The 19,892-nt window shown below is 42.1% G+C and overlaps 1 protein-coding gene across 1 annotated transcript in view; it reads left to right on the top strand.

Annotated features, from left to right (window-relative positions):
- The first annotated feature begins 1,226 nt into the window (after positions 1–1,226).
- cnn3a (calponin 3, acidic a) overlaps positions 1,227–19,892 on the top strand; it is a 66,215-nt gene continuing 47,549 nt past the window's right edge. Inside the window, exon 1 of the mRNA XM_085983283.1 lies at positions 1,227–1,578. Coding sequence (XP_085839409.1) covers positions 1,522–1,578 — 57 coding nt within the window. The 5' untranslated portion in view covers positions 1,227–1,521. The remainder of the gene's footprint in view (positions 1,579–19,892) is intronic.

Consider the following 19,892-nt stretch of genomic DNA (forward strand, 5'->3'; position numbering starts at 1 on the left):
TGCTTTGTACTATCATCCCTTTTGTCATTCAATCTCTCCTGCCTTCCACCCTAACACAGACCTTCCCTTTTGTTCTTTCCTCGCCGCTCTCCTTTCCCTGCCCCTGCACTTGCTTAAAATCTGTTACATCTCTAACTTTTTCCAGTTCTGACCAATGGTCATTGACCTGAACCGTTAACTCTGTTTCTCTCTCCACAGATGCTGCCTGACCTGCTGAGTATTTCCAGCATTTTCTGTTTTTATTAAGGATCAGTGTCCTCTTATCTCCTTGAGGAATTGAATACTGCACCTTCCTTGTGTTTTTGTGACTGACACTAGACACAGTACTCAAACTGCTGTCTAACCAAAGCACTCGATAACAGTTTCAGCATGACATATCCTCTCTTATACTCCACTCATCCAGTAATATAGTGCATAGAAACATAGAAGATAGGAGCAGCAGTAGGCCATTCGGCCCCTCGAGCCTGCTCCGCCATTCAATGAGATCATGGCTGATCATCCAAGTTTAGTACCCTGTCCCTGCTTTCTCCCCTTGATCCCTTTAGCCTTAAGAAATATATCAGCATTCTATTTTCAGCACATTCATTTTCAAAATGTATTACAAGGAAAACAATGTGAAGTTTATTTAGGAATGTTAGATGTAGTGAAAATTTGAACGCGAAATTAACAAGGATCTGAGCAAAATCTGAACGTTCTGTTCCGATTGCCACTTAGGGTAAGCAATATAAACCAGGGTGTCTGTCAGTAGAATAAAATCAGCAGAAACAAAGATCTACCGAGTGTAAGATTCGTAAACAACATTAAAAAAAATTCCCGGAATATCCTGAACTCTGGGGAAAGAACATTTCCCTATCTCTCTCCAGAGGGAGCTGAGTTTTCCTGTCCCCACACAGGGCGGGGGGAGATCGGGACTTGCTGCCTGGCTCCTCTTCCTTTCGTTATCCCTTGGACAGTAGCCCGTCCTTGGATCCTCAACAGGGGGAGGGTGCTGCCTACCCAGCCCCCGGGGTCCCTCCCTCGTCACCCCCACTAAACACAAAGGAGCTCACTGCCCAGCTACTGTACTTTCTCCCTCTTCCCTCCCCCTCCCAGACAGACAAGAGCTGGCTCCTCATCCTCTCCTCCACCCCCAACCCCGGCCACCAAAGAGTCCCCGGCGGGAGTGGCTCTGGAGTAGTGGCAGCCTGCCAGCTGCGGGGGGCTTCCAAGGCTAGGAAAGCGATTGGTCGGGTTGCTGCTCCAATCGCGAGGGGCAGAGCCTGTGTTCGCATTGTGTGTATGTGAGCGAGCGATTGATGAGAGGCAGCATCCGCACGAGGAGCCGGCGCAGCTTGGAGCGTTGGGACATCGACAACAATCGCCCGCGTTCCATCGACAATCGCCCCGACCTTTAACAACGTTCCATCGACAATCGCCCCCGGGTTCTAGAACGCGCTGTTGCCCCGGGGATTGGAACCTCCCGTCCGTTCCATCCAGTCTCGCTCTCTTCCCCCCACTCTCTCTCTCACACACACACACACAATGGCTCACTTCAACAGAGGTCCCGCGTACGGGCTGACCGCCGAAGTGCGAAACAAGGTAAATATTAACAGCCTTGGTGGAAAAAATAATGCAACCGCGCCGCCGGTAATCCAAGCCGTTACTTTGGTGGACGTGATGGGGGGGGAACGGTTGCAATCGAACTTTTTTGTTTGTGTGTGACGCAGAAAGAATGGGTTTGTGAACAAAAGATAATAACGGTCGCTTAAATAATTTGGCAATTTTGTTTTACTATAAGCAGGACAGAACATTAATTGCCCTTTTTGTTGTTGCACGTTATTAAAGTAAGGACTTAAATGTGTTAAAAATGCTGCGCTTCTCAGGGTCTCCCATTTCCAGCTCTATTGTCTGAGGGCGCCAGAGCCCTTTGATGTTTGGAGCAAATTCCTTGGGGAATGGAGACTAAATTGGTCGACGTGAGTTTTGTCCATTTTCCTTATTCAGCAAAACCAGAGGAAAGAGTTCGGAGGGAGGAGAAAGAGAGAGAATAGGTCTTGAGAGGAATGAATAGTTTTGACGAAGAATGGTTTGTGTGATTTGAATGAGGAGTTTTGATTTAGTGCTGCTCGGTGGGGTGCACTTGCTCTTGTGTTAAGAGATTCTGCGAGTACTTCTCGGCTCAAAGCCGTTAGTGTCAACATTTTGCTGAAGTTTGGTTTACAGAGTTGATGGTTTTTAATCACGATCCAGATGGAAATGAGCTGCAGTAATCCTGACCTTGCAAATTTAGTCTGCCACTACTCTGGTATCATCCACGGTATTTGACATAACCGATTTAAAATGTGTCTAGGATAAATAATTCTGAAAGCCAAGACTATAGAGGCCGATCAGTACTAAAATGGATGTAATATATAACTACACATTGTGCAGCAGTAGTATGTTGGTGTTGCAAAAGTTTTATTGATCCAAAGCATTTTGCTTGTAAGCTCATTTTGAAGAACAATGGGACAATGGATGGGTTCATAGCAAGTACTTCGGAATTAAAAGACCCCCCCCCCTCCTTTTTGTTTTACCTTTTTTTCATTTTTTAGATAAATTCCAATTTTTCTGAGTCACACTCAGCAGCCTGCCAGTTCATTGCTCCCAGCAAGAAAATAAGTCACTTGGCCAACATATGAGGCAGGTCTCCATTGGTCCCGCTGCAACTAGACACAATTTTTTTTAATGAGAGCAATGTGATTAAGACTTTCTTTCATGCTGTTTATGTGCCAGGGATGCAGGGAAATCCATATTTCATTTTAAGAAACACATAATTCTAAAGTGCCTTTAGCATCTCCAAGCAGTTCATAGAACAAATGACCAAATAAGGGCATCAGAAAAGTCAAAGAGCTCATCAATCCAGCATGTTAGCTTGCCCAGTCAAGCATCCCGCTGCATCTACCTGATCTGGAAGATCATTCCAAATGTTTACTGTGTGTTTTTCCTAAAATCTGAACTAAATTTACTTTTCGCTAATGTAATTTTATTGTCTTCCTAGGCAAACAAAGTAGTATTCTGGGTTCACTTCAATGCCATTAAATACTTTTTTTTACATAGTTGTGAGAGTTGAATGGCTTCTACCTTTTCCCCAAACTACGCAAAGAAGACTGTCCTGGTACATGGATTATTTCCTTCGGTCTGCTCCTGCCCGACCAAACTATTTTTCTCTCTCCCTCTAAAACCTACATTATAGTCTTATTGTGCTGCCTTCCAAAGTCAGGGAAGATCATGCGAGGCCATGTGATAAAATCATTAAGCTGAAAAAGTTACAAGTCCTTTGTTCAATCCTGGGGCATTAAAAAAATTACGTAGTAAATGCACTCTGGGATGTAGACAGAGGGGTTGCCTGTGGGATTGGTCAATGGCTATTCTAAATCCAAAAATGAGTAAGAGAGTAAGACTTCCATAAAATGTAATGGTGACATCTGATGAATGGTTTAGGAACATCTCGTCCTTGGCTGTTCTAGCCTTTGCTGGAATGCATGGCTGTCATTGAATGCTTTTTCAGATGAGACTTTATAGTATAGCTCAGTGAGCAAATTGATCCACTTAATTTTAATTAAGTTGCAATTTTGTAGTTGACATATTAATGAAGGGGTAGAATAATTGAGGCAAAGAGAAATTGCAATCGAACCTATTCCTTGTATCAAAAGTGGCAAGTCTCAAGTTTTGAACCTGAATGGACCACCTCATTCCCTTGTGGAATCCAGAAAAGTACAAGAGGCTGCGTAAGTGCAAGACGGCAAATAACACAAGGTCAAGGTGCTGCAGGCGAACATCTGACCAAGATTTTAATGCTCTGAGCCAATCATTGTAATGAAGAGCTTTTTTAACACTCTTCAAATACGCTATCATTTTGAGATCAAAGCCTAAAAGTTACATTGGTGATATTAGTGAATGAAAGCTTAATGAGTTCATGTGAATTTTAAGAAACTGTTTTGTGGGTGATAGCCTACATAAAAAAAATAGCAAGTAGGAGGACATCATAATATTGCGAATGGTATTCAGGTCCAGTAGCAGTAAAGGAATGTTATGCAAGGACGAGACAGTACAGTAAGTTTCCCTCCCAGCCTGTACTCTGGCTCAATTCTGCTTTAATGAACTGCTTGGGTTGCCTCCCACTGTTCTTCACCTCCTGCCGTTACCTGAGGAAAATGGAAGCACTGGGAGTGTGGTACGTACATTAAGAGCAAGAAAAACTGGTATCAGGAAGAATAATAGAAGACTGGGAATAGACAAAGTGGCAGGCCTGGGCAGGGGCAGGGATATGGGGTGTAAAATAGGCAGAGTGAACGACCCAGCCCCTCATCTCTTGGTGGTGACTTATTTATTTAAGAAAGTAGGAAGTTTATTTCATCGCGTCTCAAAATTTAAATGTTCTGCTACTCCACTCTTGTAGTCAAAGAGTGAGCCGAGATCTGTTCATTGTGAAGTTTGTACAAAATCACCAGGATTTACTTTGTTTATATAGTCTGGCTTCTACTAATGAGCACTTGGTTGCACAGAGTTTTTGCATTCCTTCTAGTTTTGTATTTGTAATTTCAAAAATGTTAAATTCCCAGGGTTTAACCCAGCGGGAAAAACGCAGCTCTAGTTTTGAAAAATAAGAATTTAAAAGGCTGTGTGTTGCCTTGCAAGACTCTCCATTATGTTGTCAAATGTTACTGATATGGTATTATTTGTCCTGAGTTTGTGCAGCTGCCATCTTCAGCCAGTATAGAAATCCCGTCCCACTTCTTATTCAGCAATGTGGAAAGATCAGTTGTGAACTGTGGGTGTCACATTTGTTTGTAGGCCTTTTTTATTTGTGTTTCTTAAGCTGCATTGCATGCAGAGTTAAAGAAAATAAGTTGATTACATTATGCCAAAACATACTGCAAACTTCATCAAGAACCCACACACTTCTTTAACCCTTTTACATTACTTTTTACAGCTGTTTTCCCAAGATGTCTTTTGGGTTTTGTGTCCCTGTGTACATAAACTGTTCTGAGGGTTGGAATAGTTCTGCTGATAACATAAAAAGACAATGCTTTTTATTTATAATCTCTCTGGGTAGAATGGAGGAGGTGGGATGTAGAAGGGTGCTCTCTCCTATTTATCAAGCTGTTGATTATCACATGATAAAACTTTAGTGATTTATTAAATTACACTGAACAATGGCCTCATTCATAATGACAACATTCATTTGCTGATATTTGCTATTACATCCATTTGTTGAAGACCAGAGTAGACTAAAGTAGACTCTGAACTTTACAGCACAGTCTTAAAATATATACTCTTGTTTAAGCTCTGATCACTATCCAGTATGTTGTTCTTTATTACACCCCTAAAGAGTAGAGTAGCATTGAGCTACTGAAAAACACATTGAGCTTGCATCTGGTTCTATTCTACTGATTGCTCATTTAAAATGGCTGAAGTGCAATATCTATAGTTTGCCATTCAAAGACTAAGCTTTGTACTAAATATCACCTCTTCTGCTCTCACACATACACACACTTTTTTTGTTTATATTTACTTGTACATTGGTACAGGTAAATCGACCAGTTAAATGTTAACATTTCTAACTAAGGAACGTGTCTGGCACCAGCTTGTTGGTGTGTGTGCAATTCTAATTTTTTTTGGTTCTTCTGGTTCTCTTGCCACCCCACCCAAAAAAAAAATCAAATGATGGGCGCCACAAAACCAGAATGTGGTTATAGGATGTACTTCGGTCCTTTGGCTAGTTGGGTTGCTGGCTGTGTTTTGTCATTCACTGATCTCCCCTTTCTTCACTAATAGTTTGGAATGATGAACAGAAGAACTACATCTAATATTTCAACTTGAGAAACCCAAAAGGTGGATTTCCTGTAAATTGTTTTTTTTTTTTTTAGAATTCAAGGTGACTATAGTGACAACACTTCTCTCAATGGAATATTTGTAACTTCTCTTCAGACTACAGCGTCACAACTTCAGCAGTTCATTTGTTAATTATAACTCTAACTATAGTATTTATTTGCCATCCTCCAAATGGCTGGATGTTCTAAAAGCACATCCCGATGTACAATAAACCAAATTGCATGACTTGAGGCTGCTCATGCATTCATGGATTTGGAAAAGACAGCATGCACGGTTGACCTAAGAGCCACACAGAAACAAAGGACTACAGGGCAAAGATGCTTGTCCGGTTGAGTAAGTGTCACTTAGGAAGCCAGATGCCCACAAAAGAATAGTTAGTTGTTGTAGGCAAATCAAGCTTGGATGTATTTGTAATTCTGATGCTACCTACACAACAGTACTGGGGCGTCACCTGGTTTTAATACTTTGCATTCTGATTTTGAGAGTACACAATAGTGAGAGGTAGTTAAGCTCTTGCTTCACAACAGTTCCTTTTTAAAAAGGAGCTTGGATACAACAAAGAGGAGGAGCAACTTTTATCATGATTGCTTCTTGATTTATTTGGTGTGCATATTTCATTGATCCAGCTCTTGAGTAATGTGGAACTAGAACAACATGGTTGTGACACTTGGGTATACATGATGTGTGTATTGTAAGCTATTACATAGCCAACCCAAATAGAGCATTAATACCTAGATGATGTTTTACAGTTAGTTATCAATTCTGCCCCCCCCCCCCCCCTCAAGGCAGGCTACTGTGCTGTGCATTAAATGTTTTCTTAGATTAGTGAAATTTGACCAGTAAAGTGGCGAGATCTAAAACCGTTTTAGGACAAGTAGGAAGCGCGTGTATGGCATTTAAAAAAAACAAAACAAAACAAAAAAAAATTTTGCTTGCCTGTCTCCTCTTCCACCGTCTGCTCTTGGGTGTTGCTTATCAGCATGCACACTTCTGCTGAAAGGGTGGGAATGTTGCAGCTGGGGCTTAAACTCATGATCTACTGACTCGGGTGCGAGTGTTGCCACTGAGCTACAGATGACCGCTTATAATTTTTTCTCCTGTAATAAGTGTAAATGGACCGCAAGGTCACTTTATCTCTCGTATTTCAGTCAATCCTCTGTCATGATGATCTTCTGCTATACCGTCAGTGGTGGATGAGGAGGCTGTGTCAGTGTTCTACCTCATTGAGTGCCTGATCTTGGCTAGATGATTGTGACGTGGCAATGCTATTTCCACTTCGAGAGATCACTTTGAAGGATCACTCAGTTAAGTTGTATACCAGTGCGGCATGCTGTATTTAAGCTCTGCCTGTTGTATCTCCAAGCAACTTACGTTTCTTTGGTATTGGTTATGTTAATGAGACTTGCAAACGACAAGGCTGCAGCATGTGCAACCGTCTTCAGCCACAAGTGCCGAGTGGATGATCCATCTCGACCTCCTCCTGAGGTCCCTACCATCACAAAGGCCAGTCTTCAGCCAGTTTGATTCACTCCATGTGCTATCAAGAAACGGCTGAGCACTCTGAATACAGCAAAGGCTTTGGGCCCCAACAACATCCTGGGTGTCGTGCTGAAGACTTGTGCTCCAGAACTAGCCGCGCCTCTAGCCAAGCTGTTCCAGTACAGCTACAACACTGGCATCTACCCGGCAATGTGGAAAATTGCCCAGGTATGTCCTCTCCATAAAAAGCAGGATAAATCCAATCTGACCAATTACCGCCCCATCAATTATCAGCAAAGTGATGGAAGGGATCATTGACAGTGCTATTAAGCAGCACTTACTCACCAATAACATACTCACTGGTGTTCAGTTTGGGTTCCGCCAGGACCACTCTGCTCCAGACTTCATTACAGCCTTGGTCCAAACATGGACAAACGAGCTGAATCCCAGAGGTGAGGTGAGAGTGACTGCCATTGACATCAAGGCAGCATTTGACCGAGTGTGGCATCAAGGAGCCCTAGTAAAACTGGTCAATGGGAATCAGGGGAAATCTCCACTGGCTGGAGTCATACCTAGCACAAAGGAAGATGGTTGTGGTTGTTGGAGGCCAATCTTCTCAGCCCCAGGACATAACTGCAGGAGTTCCTCAACAGTGTCCTCAGCACAACCATCTTCTGCTGTTTCATTAGTGACCTTCCCTCCATCATAAGGTCAGAAGTGGGGATTGCACAGTGTTCCTCAGATAAAGAAGCAGTCCGTGCCTGTATGCAGCAAGACCTGGACAACATTCAGGCTTGAGCTGATCAGTGGCGAGTAACATTCGTGCCGGGCAATGATGATCTCCAACAAGAGAGAGTTTAACCACCTGCCCATGACATTCAACCGGCATTACCATCGTCTAAATCCCCCCCCCCCCCCCCCCCACCCATCAACATCCTGGGGGCTCACCATTGACCAGAAACTTAACTGAACCAGCCACATAAATACTGTCACAACAAGAGCAGGTCAGAGGCTGGGTATTCTGCGGCGAGTGACTCCCCAAAGCCTTTCCACCATCTACAAGGCACAAGTAAGGAATGTGATGGAATACTCTACTTGCTTGATGAGTGCAGCTGCAACAACACTCAAGCTCGACACCATCCAGGACAAAGCAGACCGCTTGATTGGCACCCCATCCACCACCTTAAACGTTCACTCCCTCCACCTCCGGTGTACTGTGGCTGCAGTGTGTACCATCTACAAGATGCACTGCAGCAACTTGCCAAGGCTTCTTCGACAGCACTTCCCAAACTTGTGACCTCTCCCACCTAGAAGGCGAAGGACGAGGGCAGCAGGTGCATGGGAGCACCACCACCTCCCAAGTCTCTCACCATCCTGACTTAGAAGTATATCACCGATCCTTCATTGTTGTTGGGTCAAAACCCGGGAACTCCCTCCCTAACAGCACTGTGGGAGTGCCTTCACCACACGGACTGCAGCGGTTTAAGAAGGTGGCTCACCACCACCTTCTCAAGGGCAATAAGGGATGGGCAATAAATGCTGGCCTTGCCAGTGACGCCCACATCCCGTGAACGAATTAAAAAAAAAAAAAAAAAATTAGTGAAAGTCCAGAAAAGACGTCACTAAAACTAATAAAAATTCCACAAACTGATGACGGGAATGTATTTGAAGTTAGTGAAGGTACAGAATTAAATCAGCATGGTACCATGGGAAGAATGGAATTTCCAGACGGTTCTGCCATCAGCGGATTGGAAGAATATCATATGCAGATAAAATTGCAGATGTTGCTAAGAAACACTCCATCCAAGTAATGAGCTTGGACGTGTAAGTAGAAAGTGTTCCAACTAAACTGAGAAAAACAAAACTTGAATCCTCATTTCTCAAGGATTTTCAAGTGTGTAATGGAAGCAAGAAGTGCAGAAAAATCACTGGTTTAAACAAAACCTGAAAATATTGCCACAATTAGCAGAGAGGAAAGCCACTGTTTCGTAATGACAGTAAGTCGGCTGGGAAAAGGAGTGATTTTTTTTTAGTCTTAAGTTGTTGGAATCTGAGGCAAACTCAAACTTTTATCACACTGTAAATTGTGAATAAAAGTTGTTAAAGGTATTCGACTCAGGAGCTTCATTATCCACTCCCAAGATATAATTGTTTTAAAATCATATACAGGACAGGTGGTGCTTATCATTTGTGGCATGAGGATCAGAGGCCTGTCTTCATTTCTCGTACTGTTTGAAGTAGCAGCCTGGCTTTATTTGAAGAAACTTATGGCCACTTATACCGTTAATTTAACAAAAGAATTGACGGACCTAAAACGAACACTTATTACTGAAGTATGCAGTATTTGACGCAGTCTGACTGTGCCTGGCAACAAAGGTAAATTGCGAGATGAAAAACAGATGCCACGCTGAATTTCTTTCATCCAAGTCTGTAACTGCTTTTTATTTTTTTAAAAACTCCCCAGCTTTTTATATTTAAAAAAAAATTCAGGAGCTGAATCAGGCTAGAAGGCTAATTGGGGTTGGGGAAAAATGAATCGTCGGTGCACTACGCATGATTCTAGTGGTATTAGAACTTGTGATTATAAAGTTATCATAAATCAGGATTTGCAAGCCCCTTAGTTTTCATAGAAACATAGAAGATAGGAGCAGGAGTAGGCCATTCGGCCCCTCGAGCCTGCTCCGCCATTCAGTGCGATCATGGCTGATCATCCAAATTCAGTACCCGGTCCCTGCTTTCTCCCCATACCCCTTGATCCCTTTAGCCTTAAGAAATATATCTAACTCCTTCTTGAATATATTTAATGAATTGGCCTCCACCGCCTTCTGTGGTAGAGAGTTCCACAGGTTAACCACTCTCTGGGTGAAGAAATTCCTCATTTCTGTCCTAAATGGCCTACCCCTTATCCTTAGACTGTGATCCCTGGTTTTCAATGCCCGAGTTTGAATTGCTGTTTACTCAGCTAACGGAGGACAACATTTTCTAAGGGTCCCAGACCTGAAACGTTAACTCTGTTTCTCTCTCCACGGATGCTGCCTGGCCTGCTGAGTATTTCCAGCATTTTCTGTTATTTTCTAAGCTGGACCTTTCTCGAGCTTATCAAGTGTTGTTAGAAAAGGCTGCTCGTTAGTATGTTGCCATCATTACTCAAAGGATTATACTGTTGTGCTTGTTTACATTTTGGTGTATTCCAAGAGACTATAGATAAAACTTTACAGATGCATGATGCTATCTGCAGAACCTGTACACCATAAAAAAGGCAAGCCAAGTCCTTGTTTTATATGTAGAGGCATAGAATACAGAAGTTAGGAAGTAACGTTGAACTTATACAAGAACTTAAGTTAGGCTGCAGTTTGAGTATTGCGTACTGTTTTGTGGCACCCTATCATAGGAATATAAAAGTAATGTATAAGATAAATTTACCAGGTGTTCCGGGGATGAGGAATTAGTTATGAAGGCACTCGAAGTTGGGGTGTATTTCGCTTTTTTCCCCCCGCCTCTTTCCGAAGGTCTTTGAACATTGTGTCACCTCCCAGCACTGTGCTGTGCATCTTTCCCAGAATTACCTGCTCGAATCCCTCCAGTCCAGCTTCGACCCTTTTGACACCAGTTGAAACGACCCTAGCCATAATTATGAAAAGTGTCCTTTTTGTGATTGTGGTATTTTATTTCTCCTCATCCCCTTTGACCTCTGCAGAGCTCAGTATCGTTGACAACGGCATCCTCCTCCAGCACCCCTCCTCCATAGTGCATCTCCTGAAACTGCACTGGCTTAGTTCCATCCCTACTTACCCGAGAACAGCCAGTGAAAAGCGGCAATGATCTATCTTCCCTTACCGCACAGACATCTGTGGAATTCCTTAAAGGATTTATCCTTGACTCACTCCTCTTTATCAACACGCTGCCACTCCGTGACGTGGTTGCAGGCGTGAGGCCAACTTTCACATACTGTATATGCTAATGATATCCAGCTCTACCACTCTCGACCGTCTCCAAGCTGTTAAACTGCTGGCTGACATCAAGTCGTGGATAAGTCAATATTTCCTCCAACTCAACATGGAGAAGACTGAAGCCATTGTCTTCAGCCACTGCCACAAGCTCTTCGGTCTTGCTACTGTTGAATAGAGAAAATGAAGGGAGATGGAAATGACTATTTTAAAGATGGTATGAGGTGCATACATTTAAAGCCACATTTTGGAACAGTAAAGTTAAAAATAGTCATTTTTCAAAAGAAAGTTGCAAGTCAAAACCTACATTTTTGATCAATCTGAAAATATTTCAAGAGCTAGGGTTTTTTTTTTAAAAAAGAGCCTTAAATTGATGGGGCAACTTTTTGGGCAGAATTTTATTTTTCACTAACAAAAATTCAACTTGTGATTAAGTGAAGAGCTATTAAAATTCCCTGTATGTATAGAAGTAGCTCCTATACCTTGGTATTGTTGTCTTTTGCAACTGTTTGAACACATTGTGAAGGAAAACCAAATAAAACAATACCAAAGTCAGAACACGGGGTTTTAAATGCAATTTAAATAAACTAGAGAGATGTGAGATGCCATAAACTCCAGAAAGGAGTAGCTGTATAGTCAGAAATGTATAATAAAGGGTCCATTTAATTCTCCCAGTGTCAGAATGGAATGGTGACTTTTGAATACGTATTGCAAAAGCAAGACTGACTACATAACGAGGCTCTAACAGTATGTCACAATCCCCACACCACATACTGTACCCGGATAGTCAAAAACTTCACCTCGGTTTGAGGCTGTAATTCAAATAAACTTTGAAGCAGGCACTTACTTCTATACCCCCTTTATCTACAATTCTTCTGTATCTGCAGGGTTCCTGTATTTTACATGAAAAACTTGTTTTGAGTTAGATACCAGAAGCATTGCTGCCAAATCAATAACCTGTGTGGTTCCTGTTTGTATTCTGATCAACTTTGCCTTCTAAGATCTAAAATGCCACATTGAGTAGCATGTATCGTTCAAAGTCATGGACTGCTAAAAGCATACTTGACAATTTGATACATTTTGTTCAATTGTAAAAATGAGTTCATTGTGTTTAATATTTTTCTTGGCATTTTTTCCTCCCTAAACTCTGCACGACTCTCTCTTTAAAAGCCTGCTCAAAACTCATCACTTTGACCAAGCTCTGGACCCCCTCTCTTAATCACCCCTTTGCTGGCTCAATTTCCTTTTCCATAGGCCAATCTGTGCAGCACCTTAAAGTTTTATTTAAACATTAAAGACGCTATATAAATGGAGGTTGTTGGTATATTTTCACTTGCGCATTTTTTTGGGTGGAGTTGTGTAGGAAAAGCATGATCTATGAACACTCTTGTAACCTGTTGCAAGAAAGATGAAGAAGAAAGAATTTACATTTATATAGCACCTTTCACCAATTCAGGATGTATCACAGCTAATTAATTACTTTTGAAATGTAGCCATGTTGTTAGCCAAACGTTTGTTAGCCAACATACACACAGCAAAGTCTCTCAGACAGTAAATTAAACAAATGTAACATAGCAGTTAATCTGTTGTGGTTGAGGGATGAATGTTGGCCCAGACACTACAAGAACACTGCTCTTTTTTTGTTGTTGTTAAATAATTGCCATGCAATCTTTTTAACATCCACTGAGCAGGCCTACAAGGCCTCAGTTTAAACTCATCCTAAGGATGGTGCCTCTTACAATGCAGAATTCCCTCAGTGCTACACTGAAGTGCCAGCATCAACTATGTGCTCAAGTCCTTGAATGGGGCTTGAACCACAAGCCTTCTGACTCAAAGGTGCTACTAACTAAACCAAACTCTCACTAAGACGAGGATTGAGAATTGTGATGCTTGTTCGATTATGCTTTTCTGTGATCTTTTCAAAAGCAGAAATGTGCTTATAAGTAACTTGGATACATCAAAAGTTTGAAGCTCCTGTGAAGCGCCTTGGGACGCTTACTACGTTAAAGGTGCTATATAAATACAAGTTGTTGTATTCCAAGATAATTTGTTAGATTTATGGTTTTTGCTGCATAACGTCATAGTAACTGAGAAGTTCCAACAGCCTAATAGGAATGCTCTGATTGGCTGCACTCTTCAACTCTGGTTTCCAAAGTGCTAGTCTTGGCTCAAATTAAGAGTGAAGTACATAACTGCACAGTTTATGGCTGTTTTTATTCTATGTACCATGTAAATGCACATTGACAATAACGTATAGCTGTAGTTTAAATGGAGCTTTTTGTCATTTATTGCTATTTAGTGTGTTGAAAGCACAGTTCAGTTCTTTAGCTGCACATAGAAGAGGAGGTCATTTTGTGCATTATGTAAGTGACTTTGTAAAATACTTGAGGTGGCTTGTGAATTCAACAAAGTTTCTGGTTTCCTGTGTGGTCGTGTTATTTTGTATACAAGAAAAAAATAATTATTTTGTTGAAGCATGTGAACATCTGTATTCAACTGTTCACACGATCAGGACTTTGTGGTTGCACTGTGTTAATAACAAGTCCACATTCTAACTTCATGTGTGCTTGTATTCGATACTTTAGACTTCCTAGCGCTATGACACGATGACCTCTTCAACACATTCTAGCACTAACACAGGGTCAGTTACTATCGAGTGCTTTTTTTTTTGGTGATAGCTATTAACTCGTGTAACGTTTTTGCTTCTCTGAGGGTGGGAACCGCACTTGTACACCTTTTGCAACTTGTGATTTGTATTTCCTGGTATGGAATATTCCGATAAGTGTTACTGGACACGCAAGGACCAATGGAGTTCAGAATGATGGACTGCATTTGGGGAAAGAGTTTCCTATATTTGGTAATTTGAGTCATTCAGCTTCAAATGACCAGCGTCGGTCTTTTATCATAGAAACATAGAAGATAGGAGCAGGAGTAGGCCATTTGGCCCCTGAAGACTGTTTCGCCATTTAATGAGATCATGGTTGATTATCCAAATTCAGTATCCTGTCCCTGCTTTCTCCCCATATCCCTTGATCCCTTTAGCCTTAAGAAATATATCTAACTCCTTCTTGAATATATTTAATGAATTGGCCTCAACTGCCTTCTGTGGTGGAGAATTCCACAGGTTCACCACTCTCTGGGTGAAGAAATTCCTCCTCATCTCAGTCCTAAATGGCTTACCCCTTATCCTTAGACTGTGACCTCTGGTTCTGGACTCCCCTGCCATCGGGAACATCCTTCCTGTGTCTAGTCCTGTTAGAATTTTATACGTTTCAATGAGATCCCCTCTCATTCTTCTAAACTCTAGCGAATACAAGCCCAATCGACCCAATCTCTCTCCATACGTCATTCCTGCCGTCCCAGGTATCAGTCTAGTGAATCTTCGCTGCACTCCCTCCATGGCAAGAATATCCTTCCTCAGATAAGTCGACCAAAACTGCACACAATACTCAAGGTGTGGTCTCACCAAGGCCCTGTACAACTGCAGCAAGACATCCTTGCTCCTGTACTCGAATCCTCTCGCTATGAAGGCCAACATACCATTTGCCTTCTTAACCGCCTGCTGCAGCTGCATGCTTACCTTCAGCAACTGGTGCACAAGGACACCCAGGTCTCGTTGCACTTCCTTTTCCCAATCAATTGCCGTTCAGATAATAATCTGCCTTCCTGTTTTTGCCATCAAAGTGGATAACCTCACATTTATCCACACTGGGCAGATGCATGGCAGATGCAGTATAATCACCCAACCTGTCCAAATCATACTGGAGTTTCTCTGCATCCTCCTCACAGCACACACGCCCACCCAGCTTTGTGTCGCCTGCAAACTTGGAGATATTACATCTAGTTCCCTCGTCTAGATCATTAATATATATTGTGAATAGCTGGGGTCCTAGCACCGATCCCTGCGGTGCCCCACTAGTCACTGCCTGCCACTCGGAAAAAGACCTGTTTATTCCAACTCTTTGCTTCCTGTCTGCCAACCAGTTCTCTATCCAAGTCAGTACCTTACCCCCAATCCCATGTTTAACTTTGCATGCTAATCTCTTATGTGGGACCTTATCGAAAGCCTTCTGAAAGTCCAAATACACCACATCCACTAGTTCTTCCATATTTATTCTACCAGTTATATCCTCAAAAAATTCCAGTAGATTAGTCAAGCATGATTTACCTTTGGTAAATCCATGCTGACTTTGTCCGATCCTGTCACTGTTTTCCAAGTGCTCTGCTATTACATCTTTTATAATGGACTCTAGCATTTTCCCCACTACCGATGTCGGGCTTACCGGTCGGTCTATAATTCCCCGTTTTCTCTCTACCACCTTTTTTAAATAGTGGGGTTACATTAGCTACCCTCCAATCCATGGGAACTGTTCCAGAGTCTATAGAATTTTGGAAGATGACCAGCAATGTATCTACTATTTCTAGGGCCACTTCCTTAAGTACCCTAGGATGTAGATTATCAGGCCCTGGGGATTTATTGGCCTTCAATCCCATCAATTTCCCTAACACCATTTCCCTACAAATACTGATTTCATTCAGTTCCTCCCTCTCATTAGATCCTATGTTCCCTGACATCTCTGGGAGGTTATTTGTGAAGACAGAACCTAAGTATGTATTTAATTGGTCTGCCATTTCTTTGTTCCCCATTATAAATTCCCCTGATTCTGACTGCAAGGGACCTACGCTTGACTTCACCAATCTTTTTCTCTTCACATATCTATAGAAGCTTTTACAGTCATTTTTCATGTTCCCTGCAAGCTTACTCTCATATTCTATTTTCCCCCTCTTAATTAATCCCTCTGTCCTCCTTTGCTGAATCCTAAACTGCTCCCAATCCTCAGTTTTGCTGCTTTTTCTGGCCAATTTATATGTCCTCTCCTTGGATCTTATGCTATCCCTAGTTTCCCTTGTTAGCCACGGTTGAGTCACCTTTTTTGTTTTATTTTTTATGCCAAACAGGGATGAACAAATTCTGTAGTTCATCCATGCGATCTTTAAATGTTTGCCATTGCCTATCCACCGTCAACCCTTTAAGTAATGCTCCCCAATCCATCCTAGCCAACTCGCGCCTCATACCATCGTAGTTTCCTTTATTTATATTCAGGACCCTAGTCTCTGAGTCAAATACTTCACTCTCCCTCTTAATGATGAATTCTATCATATTATGATCGCTCCGACCCAAGGGCCTCGCACAACAAGATTGCTAATTAATCCTTTCTCATTACGTAATACCCAGTCCAAGATGGCCTGATCTCTAGTTGGTTCCTCGACATTGGTCCAGGAAACCATCCCGTATACACTCTAGGAATTCCTCCTCCACAGTATTGTTACTAATTTGGTTAGCCCAATCTATATGTAGATTAAAGTCACCCATTATAATTGCTGTGCCCTTATTGCACGCGTCTCTAATTTCCCCTTTAATGCCATCCCCAACCGCAGCATTACTGTTTGGGGGTCTGTATACAACTCCCACTAACGTTTTCTGCCCCTTGGTATTTCTCAGCTCTACCCATACAGATTCCACATCATCAGAGCTAATATCCTTCCTTACTATTGTGTTAATCTCCTCTTTAACCAGCAATGCTACCCACCTCCTTTTCCTTTTTGCCTGTCCTTCCTGAATATTGAATGCCCCTGGATGTTGAATTCCCAACCTTGGTCACCCTGGAGCCATGTCTCCGTAATTCCAATTACATCATATCCGTTTACATCTATTTGCGCAGCTAATTCATCACCTTATTACGAATGCTCCTCACATTAAGACACAAAGCCTTCAGGCTTGTGTTTTTTTAACACTTAGTCCTTTTAGAATTATTATTTACTGTAGCCCTGTTTGATTTACACCCTTGATTTCTCTTCCTTCCACTTTTGCTTTTCTCCTTCCTGTCTTTTGTTTCTATCTTTGCTTCCCTTTCCTCTGTCTCCCTGCATAGGTTCCCAACCCTGAGGAGTTAACTTATCCGGAGTTAACGGAAGCTCGGGACCATTCAGTTCCAATTATTCTGCAATGGCTAATGACTTCTCCTTTAACTTGGTACAAACAAAAACAATTGTACATTACTCCATTGCTAATCAAGACATCTGGTGGCAGGCTCTTTGCCTTGGACATACGCCAGACACTCTGCAAGAAACCATTCTAACAACGTGTCTTAAGAACTATTTGAGAGAGTGGAAAAACTTACTTCAGCTGTCAGCGTGTGACCTACAAAGGTAACACTGTCTGGAGATTCGGCTTTCCTCTATAGTATTTTAAACCTATGCCGGGAGTCTGTTGGCAACACTGGAAAGTGTGGATTTTGTTGTGTAACGCTTCAATAGAAGGCATATGGCCATTTAGAAAGCTGCTGGAAATGTATTAAACTTTGCAGTATTGAACTGCATTTGTTCTGTTTTGTTTGTAACCTTACAGAATGAGTGATTTCTCTATGTGCCCTGGCTCAGTACTATATAGGAAGTGCTGGATAACATCGTTAAAGGGACGGTTTGTTTTCTGGAATGTGAATTGCGCTTTTTAAGCTTATTTTTTCTCGGCTAACTTATTCAACCATGGAACTGTACACCAGAGCCTGACAACTTCCGGGAGAGGAGAGAATAAGTGTGAGCCTTCATGGTGAGTCTCGGCAGGCTATGGGTGTATCACAGCTGATCCTGTTCTATTCTCAAATGTACATTTCCAGCAGCATCGTAAGGAGAGTGTAGATGCAAAGCACAAAGCTTGTTGCAAGATTCCTGTCCATCACTATCTACTCTGTTTGACTTTTCACTCTGGAGCCTTCGCACTCTAGTTGACTCCCACTTTGATTCCTTCATGGGTATCTTCGTCTTGTTTCTAACCAGAATGTGCTTTTCCCGACCCCCCCCCCCCCCCCCCCCAAAAAAAATGCAGCCTCCAAAATAGTCTGTTCAAAGATAAATGACACGTAGTGTAGTGGAGTCCCCATAAAATGTATGGAAGATAAATTGATGAGAGAGGCCAGGTATGATTAGAAAGGGTATTGCATTCCGTATCTTAGCATCCTCTGCTTTGCATGCTTGAAATCATCATTTTTATAGGGAAGTAGCCTTGTTAACATCCTAGATGTCTGCAAGCAAGGTACCATTTAATGCTGGCAATCCAAACACTTGCTCACCAAAGGGCACCATTGCATCTTTTAAGGGAAATCTAGATTAAATATCTGAAGCAGAGATGCAGGGATAATGGGAGAAAGCAGGGCAGTGGGATTCATCCTAAATTGCTGTAGCAAAGAGCTGGCACAGCCCTCTGTACTGTAGAATTCTACGGGTTCTGTGGTGTCATGTTTTTTATGTGTCTATCCTGAACAATCTGGAATTATGTATTATGTGAAACTAGCCATTTGGAAATGCTATTGCCGTTCAAACCAAAATCACCAAGTGTCCAATGTGGAGTACACATGTCCAGCTGTGGGCAGCTCTCCTAAGCCTTCTCCCAATTGTTGATTTTATTTCTCTCTTCACCTTGTAACATGCCCCACTCCATTTTGAAGTACCGTGGGATGTTTTACTATATTGAAGGCACTATATATTTTTGAATAATCATCACGTGAGTTGTTCAATGCACGTGTAACTTTTTTCCGTTTTTTATTACAGTTTTAATTGAAAAACATTGTCCCTCTCGTGCCATGTGCTGCTTGTGTTGAAGTGTTCTCTGGTATGCTGGAGCCTGAAGAAACCTTGGCGGGCTTATTCATTCCCGAGTGGACTTCTCCAAGCTCACCAATATCAGGAAATCCTCGCACTAGTTTCAGTTCGTGATAGTCTGAGTTAAATGCTCAGATTTAGGAAATTTAACCCACACCTATCTGGGGAGTGTAGTTATGGCATAAAAACAGAAAATGCTGGAAATACTCAGCAGGTCAGGCAGCATCTGTGGAGAGATAAACAGAGTTAACGTTTCAGGTCGATGACCCTTCGTCAGAACTGGAAAAAGCTGAAGATGGAACATGTTTTTAAGCAAGTGAAGGGACTGGGAAAGGGGGGAGGGGTGGAAAGAACAAAAGGGAAGGTCTGTGATAGGATGGAAGGCAGGAGAGATTAAGAGACATTAAGAGATGGTGCAAGGCAAAAGGAGATGGTAATGGGACAAGTTAAGAAACAAAAGATGGCACTAGATGAAGTGTAACTGGCGCTGGCAGAATGAAAGACAGCTGCTGTGTGGGAGAGAGAAAAAAAAATAAATGGAAAAAAAATGGATAGGGACAGAGGTTATGATCTGAAATTGTTGAACTCGATGTTGAGTCCAGAAGGCTGTAAAGTGCCTAATCGAAAGATGAGTTGCTGTTCCTCGAGCTTATGTTGAGCTTCATTGGAACAGTGTAAGAGGCCGAGGTCTGAGTGGGAATGGGGCGGTGAATTAAAGTGACAGGCGACCGGAAGCTCAGGGTCACCCTTATGGACTGAACGGAGGTGTTCCGCAAAGCAATCACCCAATCTGCGTTTGGTCTCCGCAATGTAGAGGAGACCGCATCGTGAGCAGTGACTGCAGTATACTAAATTGCAAGAAGTACAAGTACCTCTGCAGTTATGGTACATTGATTGGCTAAAATTGTTGAAATTTATGAATTTTTTTTTTACATGATTTGTCACTTCTTGTAA

Source organism: Somniosus microcephalus, chromosome 3 (genome assembly GCF_052327205.1).
Source record: "Somniosus microcephalus isolate GS21.2 chromosome 3, FLI_Smic_1.0, whole genome shotgun sequence".
In the NCBI taxonomy this organism is placed as follows: domain Eukaryota; kingdom Metazoa; phylum Chordata; class Chondrichthyes; order Squaliformes; family Somniosidae; genus Somniosus; species Somniosus microcephalus.